The sequence below is a fragment of the Abrus precatorius genome, unplaced genomic scaffold (assembly GCF_003935025.1).
Source record: "Abrus precatorius isolate BTA unplaced genomic scaffold, Abrus_2018 Scaffold10, whole genome shotgun sequence".
Taxonomy (NCBI): domain Eukaryota; kingdom Viridiplantae; phylum Streptophyta; class Magnoliopsida; order Fabales; family Fabaceae; genus Abrus; species Abrus precatorius.
This window is the reverse complement of record NW_020874292.1, coordinates 2,434,061-2,453,900: the sequence shown is the minus strand read 5'-3', so window position 1 is coordinate 2,453,900 and position 19,840 is coordinate 2,434,061. Positions and strand designations below refer to the sequence as shown.

Below are 19,840 nucleotides of genomic sequence, written 5' to 3'. Positions count from 1 at the left end.
GCTATCGGTTATCGTATAAGTGAGTGGCTTTTATAATTATATATCATCTAATAATCACCTTGGATCCATCGAAAATGATAGAAAGAAATCATGAAAAGGAACAGAGTATGAAAAAGTATAATTGTAAAAGACCAATTTTAATAATAAAAAGAAACATAGTTTTTTACAAGAACCCTTTTTAAAAATTTAATTTAACTATTGTCAAAATATATGGTATTGCAATTCTTATCACATATTAAGCTAATTGTGAGTTATGAATTTGATATTAATTATTATAATCAACAATGACATCTTTAGAGGTTGATTGGTCGTTATATTTGAATTGAATTACAATTTAAATATTCTGCCTATTATTACTCATTATCCCTATAATCACGATACCTAATTGCCCTTAACGGAAAGGAAAGGTTATGAATTTTTTAGGGAACAAAGGACTCTGATTTTGCCTATAAAACAAAAAAGAGAGAACCTCTGTTTCTTTTTTTTCCCGTCTAATTTTGGTTCTAGTCTTGGTTAGCAATGTCCTAGAAAAAAAAATGCACATTACTTTTATTTATTTATTTTTTTTATTATTTTTTTTTCAAGAACAATACTCTTATGTTTACAAAAGCCCAAGGAATTATATGAAGGGAACAAGCCGAAGACCAACATGCTTTAAAACCTTTGAAATGGATCTCTACATTTTCAGAGGATGCAAAACCCGCAACAATGGACTCCAAAGTCCAAACCCAACCTTTAATGCATCTCGTCTATAAACATAAAAAAAAATATCATGGTGACACTAAAAACTCATATTATATTATTATTTTTTATTTTATATATCTGTCTAGCAAAAATGAAATTTATTTCTATTTACTTATCTATGTAAAAAATTAATATTAATTATTATTTTTTATCAATGTCCTTTTATTTATTTAAGATTTCTAAATGTGCTGAATAGAGTATTTACATTAATTAAGTAGCTTAAAAATTAAAGAAAGACTCGTTAATTAGAACTACCAACACGAGTCAACTAGCTTGAGTTGAACTTAATTTTACATGAGCCAAGAAAAATTTAACCCAATAACCCACCAACTCAGTGATTTGATTCACTAAATAAAAAAATAAAAATAAAATATGTACATAAATAATAATAATTTAGTCAGCTATTTGCGTGTTAGTTCAGTATATTTTACGAGTTGGGAGAATCGATTATAATAACCACACAGTTCTTTTAAGTTTAAATTCTTTTTAGCCTAACTTATTACCAGTGAGCCAAGTTAAGTCATTTTACGCATCTAAATTTACTTTGATAGCTTTATTACTAAAATAAGAATATATTAAAAAAATAATTAAATAATTCCAATAAAATATTTAATTTTTATATAAATAAAAATGAAAATTAATTGCGTAAAATGAATTAAGATGTTCCATATATAGAAAAGTGAAAATTAATTGCAGAACACGTGTCCACTGAGTTAAGCTATTATGTTATGCATATATAGGCCTTTGCATTCGAACAACCTCAAAGGGTGACTTTATTTGTTGTAAAATTCTGATCGCTGGATTCCGTTCGCGGTTTCCACTTTTCTAGCTGTCGTTGTTTTCTGCAAACAAAAAAGACTCATTTTTGTTTGTGCCCACTTCACTCTTCACAGCGATCTCTAACGCTCACTTCTTTTCTTCTTCATTCCAACTCATCTTTTGCTTTTGGGTACCTCTCCTCTCTCATTTCATTCCTCTTAATTTACGCTATGGTGTTCGCTTGATTTCTCCTACTTTTGTATATATAACTGAATTGATTGTTATTGTTTTATTTGTTAACACCTTCTCCCTTGACCCTAACAAATCCCCATCTAATATTTGTTTAACTGTCTAATTAGTGAAATTAGATATTATTTGAATCGGGTTGATACCTTTACTTTTATCAAATCTTTGTATTGTCCAGTTTTTGGGGTTGGATTTATAGTTTCTCGGAAGATATGTAAAGTAAGAAAGTGAGAATATATCTATTGTTGATTTGAATTTATGCATTTATTACATATAACTAATTTTTCAATCAAAGGGCTCACTTTTCTCATTTTCTAAATCCTAGTTTCTCGTTGGATGTTCCCATATTTTTCATATACTTGTGAATATGAGGTCATATATATATATATATATATATATATATATATATATATATATATATATATATATATGCCCTTAAGTTTTGCTTAGGTAATAATCTTTCTTTTTCTGGTAGTTGGAATGATAGCACATATCTCAATCTGTGGCTTTGACTTTTGTGTACTTTACTAAACATCAAGTATGATTAAAGTGACTAATTAAAGATGGTTATCTTTTTGTTGACCCTATCTCATATTGTCTCTGACTGGTTCATTCAATGGCCTTTCACACCCTAAATGGTTCTTGAAAGTTATAAGGTTCTATACAAGGATTATAATAGTAATTGAAGATATTTCTTAATGACAACCTGGATATCATTGTTTTGCAGACCTTAATGTTTTGACTTCTTAATGATTTCTGGTGCTGGTGCAAACAATAATTCTAGTACAACCTGCAAATTCCTAAGAGGTGATTAGAAAATGCAGTTATATCATCATCCATTTGATTTGGACAGCCAGAAGGTGAGACTTGCATTGGAGGAAAAAGGCATTGATTATACATCTTTCCATGTCAATCCCATAACTGGCAAGAACTTGGATTCTTTATTCTTCAAGATGAATCCCACTGGAAGACTTCCTGTTTTCCAAAATGGATCTCACATCCTTTACAAGACTATAGATATAATCCAGTATGCTCCCTCTTCACAACCTTTTCATCATACTGTTATTACTGCCTCAAATAGATGTGCCAAAAAGAAACTTCACTCTGAATATTTATGCAACATTGGAAGTCATCCAAAGAATTTTTTTTCAAAGATTGAAAATTTGATTGGTGACAAAGCTGCTCTCTGCATATTTATCATTACTCTACCAATTCCCTTGATGCAGCCTATTGTACATGCTACTTTGGATAAAAGAGTGGTTTTTATGTTTTATTGATAACGCTTTATCACTGAGCCTTCTGGTCACTAAGAATGAAATGTTTAATTTAAATGTATTTTAATTTCTTTTGTTATGTGGACACATTTTAAAATGCTGGCTGATTTTCAGGTACATAGAAAGAGTTGCTGTTTTCTCATCAGGGTCTGAGAATATCACTACCAGCAGCAGGGAAGTAATTGAATGGATGCAGAAGATACAAGAGTGGGATCCTAAGTATTTTTCCCTTTCACATATACCAGAGAAATACCGGATTTATGTTTCCAAGTTCAGAAGGAGGGTTGTGATTGCTAGAATGTCTGAGTCTCCTGAATTAGCAGGTGCATACCATAGGAAGTTAAAAGAAGCCTACCGAACAGAAGAAAAGTTGAAAGAGGCAGATGTTTTGAGTAGGAGCAAGGAGCATTTGATTAGGCTGCTTGATGAAGCAGAGAGACAGCTGAGTGAAACACCTTATTTAGCAGGTCAAGAGTTTAGCATGGCTGATGTGATGCTCATTCCGGTGTTGGCTCGTTTAGTACTCTTAGATTTAGAGCATGAGTACATAACTGGCAGGCCAAACATTGCTGAGTATTGGGTTTTTGTTCAGCAGAGGCCTAGTTATAGAAAGGTGATTGGTAGGTATTTTGATGGTTGGAGAAAGCACAAAACATTGTTGAAAACTTGGTGCTTTGTTCGTATTAGAAGTTTGCTGAAGAGGTACTAGTGAGGCACATATTATGAATCATGGTTGCCTAAGGGAGGTTGAAGAAGTGAATGTATGAAAGCTTTTTGTCTGTATTGTAGATAAGGAGTTATAATAATTTTTGTTCTTTGTTTTATTTTTCCTTTTTGGTTTCAACGATCTCTTTTTTTTAGAGAGAAAAGGGGGGGTTCTTTTTTCTTTCTCCCTCATCAAATGGCGATGCTAGATCCAAAGTTTGGACTTGTTCCAGGATGACAAGGAAGGGAAATATAAGGAAGGATGCATGTTAGTGGTTAGTCGCCAAAAAATCTTTGGACTTAGCACTAGAACAATTCACCCTTGCCATCTTCCTTCATTGTCGAGAGAAAAGAGGCAATTTTATGTTTCTTCAATCAATTTGCAATTTCTGTGCAATGTTATGTACTGCTATTTGAACAATTTCTTCCTTTGAGGACTGCTCCTTGTTATGTATACATTAATTTTGGCATTTGTAAATGCAATTACAAGAATAAAGTACTTATCTCAAACTGTTCTGTCTCCTAAACAGATCCCTCCGGCGTTTTATACATTTTCTTCTTGCTTTGTTGTACGGACAACATGAAACAAAGTCAGTTTGTAATAAAATTTTCCTTGTTGCTATTTCTTTGTGATATATCGTTGATTGTCTTATCGGTAGACACGATAACTGACAAGTTGGTTAGTTTATGAAGTTAAAAGTTTTGTATCTAAATATGGATAATAATCATTTGAGAATCTTGGTAATTGGTTATCCTAAATAAGAAGAGAGAAATGGAAATAAATAGGAAGGAAAAGGGAAAGGAAAAAGATAAAAATATGTTATCTTCACAAACAAATTTTGAATCTCTAACTTTGCAAAAAATATTAGTTTGAGTTATTTTTATTTACACACGCACTTAAAAATTGAGTCTCTAACTTTGCGAAAAATATTCATTTGAATTTTTTTTTTATTTTTTTTTCATTGAAAAATGACAGACAGCTTCTCAAAGCTGTTGCTGTCCGGAAGTTTGTTTTACATTTAGCCACATTAAACTGATCCCAAACAACATAAATATGAAATCATCAAAATGTTGATGTGTGGGAAAATGTTTTCTAAACATTAAAAGTGATTTAACTTTTGTTGTCCCTTTTGATTGTGAAAAGTATTTCTAAATACATGTATACTAAATAAATAGATCAATAAAGATAATTATACAAGGCATGTGTCAATTATATGATATTCGAATAATGGACCGCGATGCCTGATGTATATACAATTAACATGCTCACAGCTACAATCTAATTTTACGGAAACAGCTGCAGAAAAAAAAAATTGCATCCTATTTGCTTATACAAGCTTTGAGAAATCCACTTATAAATCCACATGGAGAAACTGCAATAATAAACAAAGCGTTAATTATCAGTTTCCATTGGAAGTTAGACGGGTGGCTCTGTCACACTATTCTCCACCCCATTACTACGGATCCCGTACAAAATGTTGTGTTTTCATGGATAGTAATAAAGAGTTCTCTCGGTTTCATACAACGGGAAGATCACGGTTGTCAGATTTAATGAGCGGAGTAAGACTGCAAAAGTTTTCTAAAACGTAACATAAAATTGGACGGAACAAATCCATCCAATCACAAAAGAGATGAGAATGTCAAATTAGGTAGCTCATGACATTTCAAGTCTAGTAATGTAAATTCAATCCTTACCACTTTAATTTTTCAAAATAAAAGAGGTAAGTGCGTACGTACGTACATTGTCTACACTTCAAACAGTGATTTTTGCTTGAAGTGTAATTGATATCAACCATTTATGAATATTCAATTAATAGGTTAAATTTTTAACACAGCTGGTGATTGAGTTCGGGAAAATCAATAAACTGTCGGCAAGTCTGCCCTGCAAGAATAAGAACAGAATACACTGCTCTATCTAAAAATAATAACCAACCAATAAGCCCATCTCTAATAGAGACTGGAAAAATCAAATTAAAAAAGAAAGGGGCACAAAGTGTCTCCATCCTAAAATTGAAACTTTTCTTTCCAATTTCTTGAGACATTCACAGATATAATTTTGAAGCTTTTGAGCCATATAAACAATCAATCACCTAGTCTCCGAAAAGAAAAGAACCAACTTTTGAAAAAAATAACAATAATAAACGAGACAAAAAGTAAATAACTGACCATCTTGGTTCACAAAAAATAAATCAGACAGAATGTAATATAGGGAATTAATTCATTGTTTTAACTTATTTGTGAATTGTAAATAAAGATAATTAGCATAATCACAATTTTACCAGGAGCAAAACATTAATATTATTTAGATCAATCACGAGAGCAAAGAAATACGACGCTCCAATCATATCCATCCCCCCCCCCCCAACACAACTCTCACAAAACAACTCCCCTTCAGCTTCAGTCTGCTCATTTCAAATGTTAAACAAATATTACAATACTTGCCTCATCAATGCTGTGCATTTCCATAAGAGGATTTCCATTTTCTGGGAGGATAAGTCAAGAGAAACACCTACCTCTTGAAGGTTTGGGCGGATCAATAATCAGAACAGCAGGATCCCCCAAGGAAGTGTAGAAAGTGAAGGAAAGGAATGCTGAAATTGAATGAGATTTTCATTGAATAATAGATTCCGGAACAAATGAATTGACAGTACATTAATGTATATGGAAGAAAAAAGAAAACAAAAATAATTTCTTTTTCCTGTGAACAATATTGATGTTGCTGCTGTGCATGCTAATAAATATTATTGCCACCTTTCTCCTCTCTACAGATTGCATCCTCCGCATTACAAGTAACTTTTGAGTCTTTTGGTACATCTACATCTATACTGCACAAATCACCGCTAGAGTTGTTCTCGTTACAACTCCATGCATTCCTCCTGAACCATGGTCGATGTATTTTTAAATTATTCCATTTCTGCTGTCTAAAGTACCTCCTTCCCAAATCATTGGAGTCATCCTTCAATCTCTTAGTAATGTGTTTATTGTCCCCGCACTGAAGGTCTTCAGGGTTAGAACCAGTTGTGCTGGGAATCATATCATCTGAGTAACAATTAACCATACCACTTGTATCACAAAGCCTAACTTCAGCAGGTTGATCGACTGTTACAGCATTGATAGTAGTATTAGAAGGTTGACAGTCTTTGCTGTCCCGTGGATAGGGGGGTAGTGGAGGAAATGGGTGGAAAGGCATGCCAGGAGCAGTGACCCAACACTCTGCAAATTCAGCCTGAGGTGTTCCATACTGCTGGGCAACAGACCATGGCATTCCATACGAGACAGGCAAACGAGAGTTAAACTTCTCTTTTGGATGACCAATAACTAAATCAGAGGGACCTCCAGAATGGCTTGCATTTTGCAAGCCAAAATTACCAGAGTTTAGGGAAGCATTTAATGAACCCATTGGACATGAAAACCCTGGTGGGACATCCTCTTGAATGTTCTGGCTTTCACCAATAGAGCTAATGACCATATCAGAATGTGAATTTCCCTCTGCTGGTTGATCCCATCGGCTTTTACGCTTACGTTTTTTTGCCCCTTTGATTTCAACACCATCTAGAGACACTGCAGGACAGGCTTCCTGGGCACCAGCATCTACTGAAGTTGTCACAAGCATTGACTGCTGAGTACAATCAATTGCTTCTGTAGCCCTTATATCCTGCTCATGCCTAAGAGACTGTGATACAGGAAATCTGTTACAGTTGAAACTTCTGTGAGATTCCACCCAATTATCATCCCTGTCCATATAGCCATGTTTTCTGGCATGTCGGGGAAACCATCTGTCTCTGAAGCTTCGAGCAATTTGATGGACCTATATATGCACAAAAAAAGAAACAATGAAAATGTTCAAAAATTCATCTCCCTACCCAAAAAAACAGATACACCAATGGTTAAAAAAATTCTCTAACAACATATTTCTTGGCACTCATGTAGAAAATAGAAATGAACACGTTAGCATAACAGATACCTGTTTGTCATCATGCTCTGTCAGGGAAAGCATTGACTCCCTAAAGCTGAACATGAAACCAATTATTAGTAAACGAATATAAACTTAAGGAGCATCAAAACATTTTCCTCAAATCTATAAGGAAGAAAATAGTGTAATTAATTTGCAGGGAGAAATAATTATATCTATTCAACTCAGAAAAAAGAATGCAAGCAATTTGAAGATTTAAGACATTGAACTACAGAAAACTTCTACTTGATTTTAACAATTGAAAAGTGACAAAGCTATCGATAGAATGAAACAAAAATCTTTGTAAATGAGTACCAAGAAAAGCTTTCATCCTAGTAGGAAGAAAATATATACAAGGCTGACATTCTTTAATATTTCGAGCACAAAAGGAATACAAATGCGTATTGATATTTTGTAAGAGATTCTACATCTTCTCATTATCTACCATATCTTTAGTTCAATGTACTTAAAATAAGCTTTGAAATACTAAGATGGAATAGGAAAACATTGATGATAAAAACTTCTTTCGTAGTTAGTGTTAATCATAATAGCCAAAGAAAAAGATGGTGAAGAGAAAGTCATAAATTGTTACCAAACTCAGTGCAACTAGACAACGAACTTACAACATTTAACAAAAATTCTCAATTTTGCTTCAGTAAATTTGAGATGGATAAATTTGAAATTTTCTGACCTCTCCATTCCATGACATGGAGGACCACCATAGATATGTTCGGATGTCAATATCCTGCCTGCAGCTAGGAACTCTAAGACCTGCAAAGAAAGTTGATCAGAGAAGGTTTCTGTATATTTTCTCAATACTCACTTCATTTAGACAAAGAGAGAACAAAGTAAGGAAGACAGTAAACAAAATATTAGGATCTAGCATATATAAATAATCTATTGAATATAGGATGGTCAAATCTAGGCACCTAATCAATAATTACGAGACTGAATCATCACCGTACTCTAACATCAAAACTGAATAATTAGAGAAACTGGCCAACATCTAAAAGAAAGGGAATAAAATGCATTAACATCATGCAAATGCCAAAATATGGCCATTGTATAAAGTTGCAAAATATGTTTTTGGTAAACAGAACAAACAGCAGCACACCAATCATATAACATGCAGTGAATTCAGTACAATCAATTAAAGGATTTCTATTGTACAGGAAGAACAATAATAACATGTCATGATGAATATGGTCTCCAACATCGAAACAAACCATCCCCATTTTAGTATCATAAGGAAAGCACACACTCAAACAAATGTAAAAATATACATCTAGTCATTCAATGGTATGCAGTAATATAAAATAATGGAATGAAACTTATATGTAACCTCTTAGGAAAAACGAAGATAACAAACAAATAAAATATGATCAATTCCCATTTCAGCACCTTAAGAAGCTTTCGTAGTATGGGAATTTTTTTGAAGTCCTGCCTGTACTGCTTCATTATGTTATGTAACATCTGTAAACCTGAAAGACGATGACTATAGTTACTTTTAGACACAGCCAAAGGTGCAATGATTTTACACATTCCAGATACGTGGAAAAAAGTGCACCACATACAGTGCAAATATAGATTACCATTTTTGCTAATTATATCATTCAGCACTGCCCTAGATTTTGTTTTCAGAAGGGCATCAAGGATCATGGAAAGATCTCGATTGCTGCAACCAAAGTTTAAAATTTCCTTCAATTACATGTCCATGTATAATGAAAAGGTCCAGTATAAGCATTGTATAATGTGTGATAAAAGAAGAAATAAAAAGGGCAAGGAAAAGAGGACCTTTGAATTGCTTCACCATTGCTTCTATCACCTGATGCCACAGTGAGAAACAAAAGCTTTAAGTACCCTTTGGTGGCATCCTGTTACAAGAAAAAGGGTGAGGGCATTCAAATGGTGATCACTGAAAAACCATTAAACTGCCCAGTTACCTAGCACTAGCTTCATGATAGCTTGAATATAAAGGCATTCAGGAAGAAGTTACAAAATTGAAGAAAGAAAAGTACAACAGAAGACATAGATATTTTAGCAGTAAAGATTTATGCCTGTTGCTTTGTTACATAATTCACTGTGGGAAAATACTAGAGTACACATGCAAGTACAAGCTTCCAAATAAATGTATCTATCTGAAATATTATGTTCACTTGGCTCCTATATAAATTATAAAACACTCACTTTTCTTTTGCTTATTCCCCCATCTCCATCCAGCAACTCATTTAGTTTCTCCTGAACTGCACGTAATGAAAAGGTTTATCCATTATAACTGGTTTCAATAACCATGTTACCAAACTAAAAGGGCCGTTACCAACCTGCTTCAAACCTTCCATTGGAAGAACCTTCTACTTTTTTGTGCTTGATAGATGACACCTGCAATCGGTTGGCTGTCACCTCAGCTTTAAGGCCATTTGGAGGATCAGCACGAACCTTTCCCTTTTTAACAGAACCATTTAACTTAGGAGTCTTCACAAGCAGATGTGTTTGTGAAAAATCCTTCCTGCCTTCAACTATTTCAGACTTGGATTCCCTATTACTTAACACTTTGTCAACAATTGTAAGGGAAGTAGTCTCTAATCTTTGAATCAAAGTTTTGTCAGCAAACTCTGATTCTATTGCATATTCTTCTTCTAAGGTAGGCTTGGGTTTGCTGGTTACATCCTCCATTTGTTGAGAAATTTCTTCAACATGAACAGAAGATGGTAACTTGCCCTTCGAGTCCTCTGCTTCTACGGAGCTATGCAACAGAGAAACAGCAGAGGCAGGGTTCATGGAACTCTCTTTCTCTGGAGAACCGTCTCCACTGAGAGCAGTGGTAGACTTGTCCAAAATATCCCTGTCTTTTAACATATGCCTGGAAGATTGTGTATCAACATTATCAAAGTACATGGGTATAGGTACAGCATCCTCAATTTCACCATCTTCGGAAAGCATAACAGGTTCTGGAAATTCTTCATCTGAATCACTTTGAACTATAAGTTCAGCATTAAGTGGATCACCACCACCTATATAACCTCGACAATGAGGTGAACCGCAATAACATTTTTTGGCAGCAGCACCAAAAACCCTTACATAGTTGTAATCAAATGTCAATTCTTCATCCTGGGGAAGGTGGAGGTAAAATAGTTCAGCTAGGCACAGAATAATACATACTCATGCTTGCAGATCAAATAGAACATGTAGGAACCAAGTTTCATATTCCAAAACCCATAAAGTAAGAAAATAGGACCTCCAAGTCCTCCAACATCCAAATTAATAACACAAATTATCTACCCCTCCCCCCACCACCATAAAAAACACTTCACTATTAATCTCTTCAAGTTTAAAGGCATGTTCAAGACCTAAATTGATCTATTTTATTAATTTCATGCAGTTTTAATCTTTCATATCAAACAATATTCATAAATAATTCTGGATTGGCAATCAGCATGAGACAATCACTGTTTTTTCTCTCCTGAGAAAAAAATAATTAAAGAAAAACCAACTAAGCATAATCTGGTTTCTAACCAGCATGGGTCGCAGCAAGCAATAAACTAATTAACTATGAAAAAAAATTGTTGGAACAGAAAATAAATTGAAATTACTTTTTCAAACTTTCAAAATCACAATGTGAAACAGAGCAGCTAAAAAGAATCACAAAACTGCAAGATCTAGTGCAGTTAACAAATACATAACACATGAAAGTAATAAATGGATGATGAAAGCATACCTGCTTAATATCCCTCAATGCAAACAGTCCAATACAGATTTCCCCATTCACCATCCACTGTTAAAGAAAAGGATGGAACACAAGGTCAACTGAAATGAAAAGAGCATGATACTAATGTTCATGATCCAGGAACTAATGTTTGCAAAATGGCATTAGGGATATGATATGGAAAAGCATACATCCAGATTTCTAATTACAAAATAAGCAGCATGCAAAGTGTAAATTCTCTGCAGACACATGCTAGCAAGAATATACAACAATAATCAAGCCTTATCCCACTAGGATGAAGTCAGTCGGCTAATGCTAGCAAGAATATAGCTCCCACTAAAACACCAAATAAATAAGCTTATCTAGTATCATCACCTTACTTCAATAAACCACAAAAAATAATATATTCACCTTTTCTGTCCGGCAATTAGGATCACAACTATGATTAATGAAACGGCCCAAGTTTCCTTTAGCACTTGCATCAATCACCTGAAAATAAAAAGAAATGCAAATGATAAAGTAGGATTAAATGAGTAACAGGTGGAAAAAAAACAATAATAAATCATGTTGAAAGAACCAGAGGACAACATTCCCAATTCTCAACTGAATGGAATCATTAGCAAACAAAATGGAAAATTCAAAATGTGATAACTATCCAAATTGGCCAGTACGTTGTCCAGCATCCAGATGCAGACATAACATGTGATACTTTCCACAATATCAGTAACTTAAGAGCTTGTTTTGTTTGTTTTCTGTTTTCATTTTCAGTTAATATGTTTTGACTCAATAGTCAATCCCAAATAACAGTGCAAAGCAACTGACCCCAAAAGCACTATAGCGAGATAACACATAGTGGGATGACTACTATTTTGAAAATTTAAAATACACTAAATATTGATTAACACATAAATATGCTAAAGATTTCAAATTTCAATTGTTGGGAGGGGTTCTCAAAAGTCAGAACAGGGAAGAAAAATAGAACAAAATAGAGCGATCTCACCAAAAAAAAGCCCCAACACAAATAGTCTCGCCAAAAAAATATGGGTCTTGATGGAAATGAAGATAACTAAAACTTGGCTAGATATAATGAACAGAATCAGATTTTGATTGGAAAGTAGCCCCTAATGCAAATGGGTCACGTTAGAAATGAGTAGGTCTTATCGGAAGCAGAAGTTGCCAAAGATTGTGAATGGGAGCAGTTAGGGGTCAAGAGTGCTGAGTTTGAAAGATACAACTGCATGCAGAAATTGATCATGTAAAAGGGCAGAAAATTCCAAAATTGCCCCCTTAAAAGCCTTCTAACGTTAAGAAAACTAGGGTAAATTTGACATTTCTGTTGTGTATCAAATAGCAGTCATGACTGCAGCGCTACACAAAACCCCAACGCTATGCACTCTGTGTCGCAGCAGGGAGCTGCTCCGCCATGATAGTGCCACTATCATGGCGTATTGACTAATGTGTTTTGACTGATAATTACAAAAATATCGCATTTAACTGACCTCTATAGTTCACAATCAATTAGTTATACCATAAATTGACAAAGCAAGTTAGACTTTCAAACTATGGTCTACACTGGAGGCTGGAGTAGTTTCTGGGATTCTAATTTTGTACAGGGACATCTTGTGGGGGGGGGGGGGAATATGGAGATTCTTCTAAATTATCATGGCAACAAGAAAGGCCATAGACATAATGCAAAAGAATTCTGTTCCCAGAACATAAATTTCTTCCTTTTTTAACTTTTCTTTGACGAAAAGGGAAGAAGAGATAATGTAATATAACATGCTATTGTACTTGAACAAGTCCATGTGTTTCTAGGTGACAAATGTTCTCAGGACTACTAAAAGTACAAAACTGAAGATTTCGTCTTCAATAAATAAATAAGATTGTTTCATAACTTTCATTTAAGGATGCAGATATAGGTTAGATTCATACCTCACTGCCATTCAAGGTCATAAAATAGAAATGTCTATGACCTTTCAAAGCATACTCTCTTTGTCGTGCCTCGTAAGCTTGCATATCAAGCACCTGTTTGGACCATAAATTAGATATTAAATACTTAAAGGTCAACGATGTACACAAGCTGTGCATCACTTATGCATGTACAACAAATACATGTTGCATCAATGAACCTAAATAGAATAGCAGTGTAAATTCTAACTCTACAATGCATAACATAATCCAATTAATACAGAATCCAATATGCATAGAATACTCCAAGCCCTCTGTTAACAACAAAAATGAGTTGATAGTTAAACATAAGCTAAGCTGTTCTTTAGCCCTAGCCTAAATGCATAGGCGAAAGGTTGAGTGATTCTAAGTGGATCAAACCCATCCTTTAAATGAAAAATCATGTTATTTTGTCCGTGAAGCCCAACAGAATTCTTTCACATGTGCTACTGCATTAGACATCAACATAACATTCTTTGTACTACTCAGCCAAAATGTTAAATATTTTTCCATGGCTCTTTACTGCTATTTAAAGAGCAAATCAAATAGTAGTGGTTCACTTAAACTAAATCGACTCACTCCCCACTTATTATAGCTAATACATCAATTAGTAACATAACGTCAAATATTTTTAGCAGCAAAAAGAAAAGATAGGAAAATGAGGATCAACAAACAATATCTTAGGGAAAAGAAATAAATTGGAATTGGGAACAAAAGAGTTGAGTAAGGCAAATATAACTTGATGGCATCTATAACTTCATTAAAGGTAATGTTAACTCTTCTGTCCCCAAAAATTCCGTCCAAATATAGAACCAAAACACAAATATTTGATCACAAAATTTTTATTTTCATGCTCAAAAGGAAGAAAAGATTGTCCATATTACCTCTCCAACATATTCAATAAGAAACTGGCCTTTAGCTACATGCTCAAGTGCCTTAAGTCCATAACCCTTTTTCCCACATTTAAACCACTTCAGGCTGGCATAAATGCGTTTTTGGAACTGAAATCAAATGTTTGAACCACAATCAATCAATCATGCCATTTGGAAAATGACCAAATAATGGTATAGTTTTAAGAGAAAAATAAATAGTTTATTTTATAAACCTGCTGATTGGAACAATGATCCCCACATGGGCAGGTTCCTTGCACGCATTCGATGTTAAGCATCCGATTAAGACATTCATCCCCACAGCCCAACTTGCCTTCTTGAGGTGGTTTGCAATGACAGACCATTATCTGGTACAAGTTCAGAGGCGCAATGAATAAGGAGTATAAAACTTGATGTGCAAATTTGCAAATTCCGAAAAGCTTAATGGAAACCTAAGTGTTACCCATCATGATTAAGCATAAACCTTAATCAAAATGTAAAATAAAAAATACTAGTGACTGATGCGAAAGCAAAAGAAAGACATGTAGCAACTGGAAGCAAGGCAATGAAGCATACAATTCCTAGTCGTACATAGAAAGTAATAAGGTCAAATGATTCATCCCCTCTTCAGCAGAGCACATCCACAATATAAAAGTACTAAATAGTTCAAGTGATGTTTAGTTATATCATATATGCTCTGCATTTTGATCAAATGTGGTTCAGATGGACTTCCATGATACTATTTCTCAATGTTTTTAGGGGAAAAAATATGAATGATAAGAGGAAAACCTAAAGGAGGACAGAGAATCCTCCCGAAATAAAACAGAATGCGCACACACACATAAGAAGAAAGAAAGAACATTTTCTCATTAAATCTATCAGTCGCTCTGCACAGGAAACCAACATGGACAGTTTCACATTTTAAGTACATACATTTTAATCCAACATAACCACTTATCTACTCAATCCAATGTGCAACCTCAATCAAATAATGTAATAATCTCATGTAACGAATAAAAAACTAGAACAATCCAGGACCTCATCAATAGTCTGAGTTTTATGGCTACGATGCAGAAACTCATTGGTCAAAATTCGGGTAAAAGTTGACTCCTGGGAAACTGCAATGCATAAAGCAGAGTAAACATCAGACACTAAAGAAAAGATTAAATGACATTCCTAAAACAGTCTAGCTTCAAGCTTAGATTTCATTTTACATATAAAACTAAACAAACTTGCTAACAAATATTGCATACCCATTGGTGGCCGATATTCTAATTCCTTATAATTTTTGGAGTCTTCATATGCATCTTCTTCACCAGAGGCATCTGATAATCCCAACTCTGCATTAATCTCTGCATTTGACTTTTCTTGAGGGATAGCACAATCAGCAAAGGCTTCATCACTGCTGTCCTTACATGTCCTTCAAAAGAATATCAGCCATGACAAGATGCAAGTTACTAAAAGAAACTGATAAAAAATGGGACTAGGTATTTGCTTTATGTACCTTCTATGTAATAAAGAAAAGGATTGAAATAATTAACTACAAATATAAATCATCATTAACAAAAAGAAAATTTTGCAATTAAAACCTAGATAATGACCAATTATTTATGGTAAATTAATAATAAGTGAAGTCAATCATGAAAAGATCTATTTCTAAACTAACCCTAGCATACAAACAAATACATGTTTACATCATATTCTGCCTCTTCAGCTTCTAATCAAGAATTGTAGAAAATTATAACGAATAATGTGAAGGAAACATGGTATACCAGGTGCAGTTAGTTTCATCAATTAGGTCTGCAAGCACAGCAGGAATTCGCCTCCACTTGTGACAATCATCACAACGCACCCATGCATTACGGGGTGATAGAAGCTGCTCCCCCAGACCAACACCAGACAGCATGTCAAAATTAGATACATTAACTGATATTTTGTTGTCCCCAGCATTAATATTTCCAACAGCTTCCAACTTATGATTTCCAATGCCATTTGCTGCTGTGAGACCAAAAGTAAAAAAATAACAAATCCTATTCATGCTTGATTGCTAAAACCAAATAATTAGCACATAAGATTAAGAAATAAAACTTTAAAGTAAGATTTAGATAACCATGAAGGACCTGAGGTTTGTCACAGATGAATCCAATAGACAAAGAATAATATCACATTATGATGCAGTCTATTTGACATATAAAAGTTACCTGGATGTGGGTGATCTTCTGCTTCACATGCAACTTTAAGAGCGACACCTTTTCCCTTGACTTCACTCTTATTAATTGCCTTCTTCTGTTTCTCCTTTCGCGTAGAAGCAGTTTTCTTTCTTCTTGTTGAGTCAGAAGCTTTTGACTTGGTCTTGCTAACTTTACTAGGTCTAAGACTTTTTGGCAGTTTACGCCCAAAGGATCTTGCAGAAGATGGCAAATTCTCAGAACCCTGGGATTCTGATAATCCATGGTCGACAGATGGTTTGCAAGTTGTCTTAACTTCCATGTGATTTTTAACATTCAAAGCCTCCGTGAGGCCTTCAAGTTCAGTCTCTACAGGAAGGGGCAATGATTCAATGGACAATTCTTTACTGCTCACAGGTATGCTTATCTCTGTAGAAGTAGCCAATTCCAAAGAGCTAAATGCATCACTGGAATTCTTCTTACGTCCGCGATTCTTTGAATGCTTAGCTCTGCTATTCCCAGGTGGACATTGTGATCCATCTTCAGTGATACAATTATTGGAACAAATAAGTTTGTCTTTTTTCTTCCCTCTCTTACTGAAGGTAACATCCAAATTAGAATTTAAATCTTTCGAAGAGCCTAAGATAGCATGATGTACATCTTCTTGATGTCTTTCTCCAACCTGGACTTCAGGAACTGAATTAATAACTTCGGAATCAGGTGAAGTCCCAGGATCCATACCCTTATTATTGATAGGTTCAATCAATGCTTCAACCACCTTCTCTGAAGGAACAGCAAGACACAGTTCCTCTGCATCCCCATCTGATTTCCCTGTTATTTCAGTATTTTCTAACTGGCTATTTACAATGTCTCCTTTGAGAACAGGACCATCCTTATCCAGGTTGTCATTGAAAGATTCTAAATTTCCCATAGCCGCTGCTTCTGAAAATTTTTCTTCAACATTGCTGGCTACTTCCTGAGAACCTAAGCCAGACCCCAAGAAGGAAGCAGAAGTCAAGCCATCAGCAGCTGCTGGAATCAAGACATTTGAGCAACTTAAATCAATTTCTTTCCCAAACTTGATCTTCAGACGAACGCGAGTAGTTGAAACAGAACATTTCTGTACTGAACTCAATGAGCTAGTACCTGCATCATTCCTAGCTGCTTTCCCACTTTGACGCCTACGTCTAGCTTTTCCCAATTCTTGGCACATGGCTTCCCCAACTCCAAGCTCATTATCTTTTTCAAAAAAGTGTTTAATATTCCCAATCAATCCCCACGTAGAAGAACGAGCTGGTTTGGAGAAACAACTTCTTTTCTTTCTGGCAGCCTCTAAGTTTATCTCCATACCCCCACCAAGACGAGTCACCTTGGCCTTGTTCTTGCATCTTTTTGTAGCCTTTTTGGTTTGTGTCTTACAACCAAATTTAGTTCTCTGACTATTTCTTTGAGAAGGTAATGGAATGCTTTCAGTAACACAACCAATTTCAACAGCTTCTTTTCCATCATTACCTGTCTGTCCAGGATTATCCACTGCACTATTATTATTGACGGAGACATCATTGCCCAAACAACAGAAATCAGGTACATCCTCTGAAGAGAAATCAGTAACTAAAGCAACAGAGGGCTGACCTGATTCTGGATATAATGATTTTTTAAAGGTAGAGTTGGCTGTTTCCTCTGAGGTACAATCCTTCAATTTACAGAAATTATCTTCTATTGGCATTACACCATTCTTCATTTCACACCCTGGATCCAACATGACAGGCTCACAAGGAGAATCAACTACAGGTGACCTCCCCAAGGTCACATGGCAACCTGGAGAGGATGATAAATTTACACAAGAACTAATATTGATTTCTTCACAAGTATGATTCCAATCCTCACCATCTTTCAGACAATGTAGCTGATCACTTGTGCTCTCTATTTCTGTATCTGTACATAATGCAGCTGATGGCACTTCTGTAACTGGAGAAGGTGATATGTGCCTGGAAGCATCAGCTTCCTTCTGAATTAAAGCCTCACATTTTTCTACAACCTTCAACAAAGGATCTGCATTTCTCATAATTTCCTCCTGCTCATTTTTCAGGCTGCAATCAACTAGCAAGTCAACCTCGGATTCTGATTCCAAAGACATTCCAGAATGCCTGAAATCAAGTGCACAATTGAAAGCATCAGCGAGAAAATCAGCCTCGCTGTTTTTCCCTTCCGTGAGATCTAAATCATCTCCTTCTGAGGGTAATACATCGCTCTTACCATCATTCTGCTCATCCTGTTGGGCACAATGACTCTGCAACTCATTTGTAGTTAAGGATTCCAATGGCAGGTCAAAGTTGCCATCGTCTTGAAAATTTGACTCTGAACCACTTTTTGGACCGGAAATTTCACTGTTCCCACAAGAAATCCCCAAACAATTCTGACAATTATCTTCTGCAGTTTTCTCCAATGGTAACATATCAACATTCTTACACTCACTTGCCAAATCCAAAGCATCTCCGGACCCGCCAGTAACATCAACAATGCTTGCAGAACCCGCATGACCCTCACCCTCATAACCATCAATCATACTGGAGGGGTCAATATTAGTGTCCAACCCATTGTAAGCTTCTTCAGAACAGGACGCCTGCACGGAAACTAACTGCTTCGGAATCTCTGAGCACAAATGCTGTTCGATAACAGACTCTCCTGAGCGATCATCAACGATAACAGATTCCCCACACGATCCCATCTCAAATCACAATCAAATCATTCAAAAATCTAGCACAACGCCACTAACACGTCACTCTCCGATTAACAAAAACTGAACTCCAAAAACAACAAAAAAGATGAGAATCACCAAAGCGAGCACAATGCATCACCCAATACCTAACAACGCAACCACAGAGAAACTGTATCTAGAATTAAAGCAAACTAAAGAACACTACCTGCACGTGAAAACCGTCTCCCGGAAAGAAAACCCTAGAAAGCAGCATTATTCTAAGACCCGCTGCACGGAAAGAGAGGAGCAAAATTAAAAATTAAAAAAAAGAAAACCCTACTTTCAGAATCTCTGCCTAAAAATGCAGACGGAAACACGAGTTCCTAGGCCAAAATACGTTAACCAAATATTAATATATCAAAAATCGAAAACAAAATTAAAAAATCAAAACATAAAAAACGAAATTAAAAAAAAAAAAAAAAAAAACTAGAAGAAGAAGTAGGTTACAGATATTACCTGGTGAGGTTGTGTGAGATTGAGGATAAGGAAGTTATGCCCTTTCAACAATGATATTTTCATAAAAAAAAAAAAAAAGAAATATTCTTTTCCCTCTGTGCCGAGGAGAGAGAGTGTTGGGTCTGCGTCGCGCGCAGAGAGAAAGCGAGAAAGAGAAAAAGAAAAGAGATGGTTGGTGAGGTTGTCAACGAAAACAAAATAAAAACAAAAATAAAAAATAAAAACAAAACGGTTTGAACGAAAGAAAGAGGAGAGAGTG

At 35.1% G+C, this 19,840-nt stretch overlaps 2 protein-coding genes across 4 annotated transcripts; one reads left to right on the top strand and one right to left on the bottom strand.

Annotated features, from left to right (window-relative positions):
• The first annotated feature begins 1,639 nt into the window (after positions 1-1,639).
• On the top strand, positions 1,640-4,210 carry LOC113848275 (glutathione S-transferase TCHQD). Its single transcript, XM_027477732.1, has 3 exons — positions 1,640-1,693; positions 2,477-2,776; positions 3,138-4,210. The coding sequence occupies exons 2-3, from the start codon at positions 2,568-2,570 to the stop codon at positions 3,730-3,732; spliced, it is 804 nt and encodes a 267-aa protein (XP_027333533.1). The 5' UTR covers positions 1,640-1,693; positions 2,477-2,567; the 3' UTR covers positions 3,733-4,210.
• A 2,111-nt stretch (positions 4,211-6,321) lies between these two features.
• LOC113867708 (histone-lysine N-methyltransferase ASHH2) lies at positions 6,322-19,358 on the bottom strand. 3 transcript variants are annotated; one of them, XM_027503159.1, is made up of 20 exons: positions 19,292-19,358; positions 17,989-19,167; positions 16,401-17,958; positions 15,972-16,197; positions 15,453-15,619; positions 15,238-15,317; positions 14,436-14,567; positions 14,215-14,331; positions 13,316-13,408; positions 11,795-11,872; positions 11,396-11,452; positions 10,519-10,788; positions 10,002-10,482; positions 9,868-9,923; positions 9,475-9,554; positions 9,273-9,355; positions 9,082-9,161; positions 8,372-8,451; positions 7,693-7,738; positions 6,328-7,536 (listed from the first exon to the last, which is right to left on the bottom strand). In XM_027503159.1, exons 2-20 carry the CDS (start codon positions 19,093-19,095, stop codon positions 6,460-6,462), a joined length of 5,868 nt encoding a protein of 1,955 aa, XP_027358960.1. In that variant the 5' UTR covers positions 19,096-19,167; positions 19,292-19,358; the 3' UTR covers positions 6,328-6,459. The 3 variants fall into 3 exon arrangements, with proteins under 3 accessions (XP_027358948.1, XP_027358952.1, XP_027358960.1); XM_027503147.1 differs by having other exon boundaries at positions 6,322-7,536; positions 10,002-10,788; XM_027503151.1 differs by having other exon boundaries at positions 6,322-7,536; positions 10,002-10,788; positions 15,972-16,194.
• Positions 19,359-19,840: the final 482 nt, after the last annotated feature.